This window comes from Lycium ferocissimum, chromosome 10, assembly GCF_029784015.1.
Source record: "Lycium ferocissimum isolate CSIRO_LF1 chromosome 10, AGI_CSIRO_Lferr_CH_V1, whole genome shotgun sequence".
Classification (NCBI taxonomy): domain Eukaryota; kingdom Viridiplantae; phylum Streptophyta; class Magnoliopsida; order Solanales; family Solanaceae; genus Lycium; species Lycium ferocissimum.
This window is the reverse complement of record NC_081351.1, coordinates 48,562,849-48,570,180: the sequence shown is the minus strand read 5'-3', so window position 1 is coordinate 48,570,180 and position 7,332 is coordinate 48,562,849. Positions and strand designations below refer to the sequence as shown.

Below are 7,332 nucleotides of genomic sequence, written 5' to 3'. Positions count from 1 at the left end.
ATGCTCGGTCACCATGAGATCGATCTTATCGGGGATCGGATTTCGAGATCGAGCAGAATCAGGACATTGAGGCAGGTTGAAGAGGCGGTTAGTCACCATGATAAGAAAACGAACTATCCGCCATCAGCCGGATATTTCGACACCGATCACGTCAATAGTTGTCAACAGATTTTATTCGATTTTATTCCTTATTTAATATTGTACTAGGGTTGGAACTCCTCTATTATATAAAGAAGAGACCCCCCTTTATTTTGGCCATGTTTTTTCGCCCAAAAAGAGAGCAGCATATTCATATTTCAAGCAAGCAATAACATCATCAGCACTGTTCATCTTCTTTATTTCATTGTTCAGAGTTCGCCGTTCGGCCCCGTGCATTAACCTCGACCCCCGGTATTCAAGGCCAACCGGTGCCCTCCATAATTAGATTTGTAGTCTGATTCTGTACTATTATTTGCTATAAAATTATAAATTATATTAAATTAAACCGCATATCCTTGGCTCCACCTATAAATTCAATTGTTATCCATTTTCAGGGTAAACAATTTGGCGCTCACCGTGGGGCCTGGGATAATAGTGGTAGTTTAATACAAGTTCTGATTACACTCGACATTTAACACTTGTTCTTTGAGGTTTGATTTCAGGTCTACCAGACATGTCGGACTCCTATTCTGTCAATTTTCAAGTTGAGTCAAACCATCACGAGCACAACGATGAGGGCGTACCTAACAACAACGTACCCCAGTTAATCCTGACCAGGTCGGGTCATCGGTGGGCAACGTGTCGGCCGGGGTAGGGGGGGATATGGAGCCATGCTGCAACAGCTCCAAAACCAGTTGGACATGGCTATGGCCCAACTACATGCCCAGTAAGAAATTATAGCACAATTGTAAAATCGAAATCAAGCACCCGATGTTGCTCCATCGGAGCAGACCGAGGAAACGGAAGAAAAACACGCTGCTCGAAATAACGAGAACCATCTTAGGCAGAGTGTCGAGAAGGATGCTCGAAGAATTGACGAAACGAGTCGAATCCGACGAAAAGAAAATAGAGGCGAACGATAAGAAGGTGGAGAACTACAACTTGAGGATCGACCAGATTCCTGGGGTACCTCCGGTGTTGAAAGGACCGGATTCGAAAAAATTCGTCCAAATTCCTTTTCCGCCAAGTGCTGCGCCGATGAAAATCCCGAAGAGATTTCGCATGCCCGATATCCCGAAGTATAATGGGACAACGGACCTAAACGAACATGTGACGGCATACATATTTGCTATTAAATGCAACGATCTCGCCGACGATGAAAGGGAGTCGGTGCTACTTAAGAAATTCGGGGAAACCCTGTCCAAGGGAGTAATGATATGGTATCACAACTTGCCCGAGCATTCGATTGATTCATTTGCCATGCTTGCGGATGCTTTTGTCAAAGCCCACGTCGGAGCCATCAAGGTCGAAACCCGAAAATCGGACTTGTTCAACGTCAAGCAACGAGATGACGAAACGCTCCACGAGTTTGTGGTCCTGTTTCAAATGGAACGCATGGACTTACCTGGGTCCGCCGATGATTGGGCCGTTCGAGGCTTTTACTCGGGCTCGACTCGAAGCTCGATCACATATGGAGCTAAAGCAAAATCGATAGAGTGCCCGACAATCGCTTGGGTGATGTACACAACGGTATCAATCGAAGATCGGGGTCGAAGATGATAAGATGCCGAGAGCCGCCTCGTATCATGGCATTCGGTAAAGGAATGATCGAACGAGGAGAACGACGGTCGAGATTCAAGACCATCATATGACGGATATCAACCTTACCCACCTGATCGAAGGGGCAACAGGTGCAACAGTGAATCGAGTAAGAATGGTAGGAGGAATGATCGAAGGAACGATCGAGGCCCAAGTAATCGTGGACTGATGAACATAAATGTCACGATAGAACCCCGGTAAATAGAGAAATCCCAAGGTTGTTCGAGTATAATTTCTGCATCGATGTAGTAACCATAGCAGCGGCCGTTATCCGTAACAGGGAAACAAAGCACCCAAGGCCAATCCAATCTGATCCAGAGAAACGGGATAAAAGCCTTATTTGCAAATACCATCACACTCACATCCATCGAACCGAAGATTGTCGGCAGTTGAGAGAGGAGGTTGCCTGTCTGTTTAATTTGGGACACCTTCGAGAATTTTTAAGTGAACGAGCAAAAACTCACTTCAAGAACGTGGACGCCAACAAGCAGGATAGATCGGAAGAGCCTCAGCAAGTGGTCCACATGATCATGGGAGGAATGGATGTCCCCCGAGGGCCGGTAGTGAAACGCACCAAAGTTTCCATAACAAGAGAAAAGCGTATTTGGAATTATGACCCCGACGGCCCCATCTCGTTCAGTGACGAGGATATGGAAGGCATCGTTCAGTCTCATAACGACGCTATGGTAATATCTGTCCTTGTCAATAAATTTAGAATTAAACGTATCTTTTGATTGATCCAGGTAGCTCGGCTACTATCATCCGATGGAGAGTCATCGAGCAGCTGGGACTACTAGATCAGATCATGCCAGCAATACGAGTCCTCAACGGATTCAACATGGCCTGCGAAACGACGAAGGGTGAGATCAACTTACCGATCAACACGACCGGAACTACGCAGCAGACCAAATTTTATGTGATAGAGGGAGACATGGGATACAATGCATTATTGGGAAGACCGTGGATTCACCTCATGAAAGTGTCCCTCTCAACTATGCATCAGGCATTGAAATTCTCAACCTCAGAAGGGATCAAAACCGTTCATGGTGAGCAACAGGCCGCAAAGAAAATGTTCGCGGTCGAAAAATCTGTTACGACGACAATGATGCCGGAATGGAACGAAGGGGAAAGTGCCAAATAACAATCACAGATTCTGATCCCGGAGTTGTCGGAGGATCGGAATAGGAACACACCAGATGAAGAGTTAGAGTTCGGAGTTCTGAGGACCTTTGTGGTACCCGATGATTCAGATGCCACTAAATCTACAGTCAAAGAGCTCGAGCAAGTCATACTGTTCGTTCATCTTCCTGACAGGAAGGTATACCTGGGCACGGGGTTAACTCCCGAGCTCAGGAAACAATTTACTGAATTTCTTAAAAATAACTTAGATTGCTTTGCCTGGTCCCATTTAGACATGACAGGTATCCCACTGGAGGTAACAACGCACAAGTTGAGTCTGGATCCAAGTTTTCCTCCCCTCAAACAAAAGCGGAGGCCGCAGCCCGAGGTAAAACATGCGTTCGTCAAAGACGAGGTAACTAAGCACCTTAACATAGGATCTATTCGAGAGGTTAAATACCCGGACTGGTTAGCTAATGTTGTAGTAGTACCTAAAAAGGAACATAAATTTAGAATGTGCATAGACTATAAAGATTTAAATAAGGCTTGCCCGAAGGATTCATTTCCCTTGCCCAACATCGACGCTACTGCGGGTCACGATACATTGAGTTTCCTCGATGCCTACTCCGGGTGCAATCAAATACAGATAGACCCGGAGGATCGAGAAGAAACCTTTTTCATAACTAGGTATGGCACTTATTGTTATAATGTAATGCCCTTCGGACTAAAAAATACCGGTGCCACCTATTAGCGGCTGGTCAACCGCATGTTTGAGCACCAAATAAGGAAATCAATGGAAGTTTATGTAGATGACATGGTTGTTAAGTCCCTGCGAGCAGAGAACCATTTAAAGTATTTGCAGGAAACTTTCAGTATACTAAGGAAGTACAACATGAAGCTGAACCCGAAAAAGTGTGCCTTCGGCTCGGGTAAGTTTCTTGGATTCATGGTATCAAATCGAGGAATCGAAATCAACCCGGATAAGATAAAGGCAATTAAAGATATCACCGTGATAAACGACATCAAAGGGGTACAAAGGTTGACTGGGCGGATAGCTGCCCTAAGCCGATTCATCTCTAGATCCTCGGACAGAAGTCATCGATTTTTCTCATTGCTAAAGAAAAAGACCGATTTTGCTTGGACCCCCGAATGTCATATGGACTTAGCAGAGCTAAGGAAGTACTTATCAAGCCCGCTTTTGCTCCACACGCTAAAAGCGAACGAGCATTTGTATCTATACTTGGCTGTGTCTGAGATAGCGGTAAGTGGTGTCCTTGTTCGAGAGGAAGAAAGTACGCAATACCCAGTTTATTATGTAAGCAGAACCCTAGGTGACGCTAAAACCCGATACCCTCATTTAGAAAAACTTGCTTTGGCTTTATTGAGCGCATCTAGAAAATTAAAACCTTACTTTCAATGTCATACCATATACGTCGTAACATCATACCCCTTAAGGAATGTCATGCATAAACCCGAACTCTCAGGCCGATTAACAAAATGGGTTGTAGAGATTAGCGAGTATGATATTGACTATAGATCACGAACTACTATCAAATCACAAATACTGGCGGATTTCGTGGCCGATTTTGTGCCGGCCATGATCCCCGAGGTTGATAAAGATATTCTTCTTACCTCGGGGACTAGTTCGGGAATCTAGACCCTTTACACAGACGGTGCTTCTAATATAAAGGGGCCCGAGTTACGGATCGTTCTCAAACCTCCCTCGGGTGACATAATAAGACAGTCTAGTAGGTCCGCTGATTTGACCAACAACGAAGCCGAGTATGAGACTATGATTGCAGGTTTAGAACTGGCTAAGGGCTTGGGAGCCAAAATCATAGAGGCCAAGTGCGATTCTCTCCTGGTGGTCAACCAAGTGAATAGAACATTCGAGGTAAAGGACGACCGAATGCGGAGATACCAAGAAAAACTGCAAGTTGTCCTTCGCTGGTTCAAGGAATGGACATTGGAACACGTGCCTCCAGATCAAAATAACGAGGTAGATGCCCTAGCAAACTTGGGATCATCCGTAGAATCGGATGAGTTCAATTATGGAGTTATGGTACAGTTGATGAGATCGGTCATCGAGACCAGTCACACCGAGATAAACTCGACCAGCCTCACTTGGGATTGGAGGAACAAATACATAGACTATCTTCAAATAGGGAAGCTACCGTCCGATGCCAAAGAATCAAGGGCCCTCCGAACCAAAGCCACAAGATTTTATTTGGTCGATGGCCAGTTATACCAAAGGTCGTTCCACGGCCCCTTGGCGAGATGTCCACGGAGAACCGACTACGTATGGGAAATTCACGAGAGGACTTGTGAAAATCATTCGGGAGCCGACTTACCGGGTCCGGCAGTTCTATGGTAGCGGGTTGCACTATTGGAACGGGAATGGGGAGAGATGCCAAAGCCTCGCTCAAGTGCAACGAATGCCAAGTACGCCCGTCAATACACCGGTCGGGGGAAGAGCTTCGGTCCTTTCGCTACATGGCTATTCTGAAATGGGGTAGATAGCGAGGCCTTTTCCACGGGCCCCGAGTGTAAGACACAATTTATTTTACTTATGACCGATTATTTCTCTAAATGGGTTGAAGCATGCGCACTTGAGAAGGTCGGAGAGAAAGAAGTTATTGATTTTATTTATGACCATGTAATACGCCGATTCGGGGGTACTGTATGAAATCGCATGCTATAATAGCGATTCATGGCGGCGATGGGTAAGTTTTTTGAAGAATACCAAGATCACGTTAAGATCTTGTCCACCCCATATCACCCGGCCCCGCGAGCAGTCGAATCTACCAATAAGATTATCCGAGAATCTAAAGAAAAGACTAACCGGCTATAAGCACCACTGGAAAGAGGTTCTGGCCGAGGTCTTATGAGCCTACCGCACGATAGTAAGATCAAGCACCAGGGAAACTCCATTCTCCTATGTATACGGAGCCGAGGCTCTAATACCCGTCGAAGTTGGTGAACCAAGCTTAAGATTCCAATATGCCACTGAAGACTCGAATCGTGAAGCAATGTCTGCTAATCTGAATCTCGTGGACGAAAAGAGAGAAGCTGCTTATATCCGGATAGCCGCACAAAAATAAAGGATGCAAAGATATTATAACCGAAGGGCTAACTTTAGGTATTTTCGGATTGGGGACTTGGTGCTGATGAAAGTCACACTCCACACCAAGAACCCCTACAAAGGAAAATTAAAATTGGGAAGTGCTATATCGAGTCACCTAATAATCGGGGAAGGTTCCTATCGGCTGAGAATGGAGACGGAAAACAGTTGAAAAATAACTGGAACGTGGCACACCTAAAGAGGTATTATTGTTAAAGGTATGAATAACCTTTTTTTTTTTTTTTCTCTAAATCTAACCATGCAGGCATACAACCTAATGGGCATCGGGAGCAGCATAATGGAAGGCGGGAGAAAGTACGTAGACTTAAGCCTCGAAAAAGACGTCTTTGCCTTTTTCCCTTCGACCGTTTTTGTCCCGAAGTGGGTTTTCCGACAAGGTTTTTAATGAGGCAGCGCCGAACAGTGTGCTACGCAAATAGAGCAACCCGATCAAAAACTGGGGATTGGAGATTGCACCTATCGAACCAATAGTACACGAGCCCTTACATTTCAGACTCGAATACTAGGGGACTACTATACCCTGACCTAAGTGATAACTATGTAAAGCCAAGGCTTGAACGATAGGCCCGGATGTAAGGACCAAATGATCGATTGAATCGTGTCTAATTAGTTTGTTCTTACCACGGCAATGATTGTAATTACATCTCCGGTCGATCAATAAAAATCTTGTCTCGATCAAGATAATATAGTATTGCCAATATTGCATTTCGCCGGACCAGACTCCTAAATATGCTAAATATGTAAATATTAAAGACTACGGTCTAAAAAACCCTACGCAAGTTTCAAAGACTATGGTCTGTCATACCCCATTTAAACGGGCTAAGTTAGGTACAACATATTGGTGATTCCTATATTGTTTTATTTTCGGAGTCGCCACCTAATTGATTTTAAGGTGAATTAGGGCACCTATTTTAACTAAGGTAAGACTAACTAAACCTTGTTATTACGGTCTACTTGCTACGATTCTAGGTAAGGGTTCTAGATTATTCTAAGGGAAGGGTTAGGCATCCTTTAGAATCCGTTAACTACGGTTATCCGATCAAACTTAGGTTAATTAATTAGGGCTAAAGATGCAAATATAATATTTGACATTTCAGAAAATAGTTTGTTAGTGCTAATAAGGTTTTAAAAGAAAACGTAATAATGCCGTTTAAAATAATACTTATAAATATTATTAAGGTTTTAAATGAAAATGCTATTTAGAATAAAACTCATAGAAAATATGATAATGCACGTAAATGCCAAAAAAACTTGTAAATATTGCTAAGGCTTTAAATATAATGCTATTTAGAATAAGATCTATAAATTTTTTTAGACTTTGAATGGAATAGTGA

The 7,332-nt window shown here is 43.9% G+C and overlaps 1 protein-coding gene across 1 annotated transcript; it reads left to right on the top strand.

The window, feature by feature from the left end:
- Positions 1-999: 999 nt before the first annotated feature.
- On the top strand, positions 1,000-2,878 carry LOC132034979 (uncharacterized). Its single transcript, XM_059425302.1, has 3 exons — positions 1,000-1,658; positions 1,928-2,394; positions 2,481-2,878. The coding sequence occupies exons 1-3, from the start codon at positions 1,000-1,002 to the stop codon at positions 2,876-2,878; spliced, it is 1,524 nt and encodes a 507-aa protein (XP_059281285.1).
- The last annotated feature ends 4,454 nt before the right edge of the window (positions 2,879-7,332 follow it).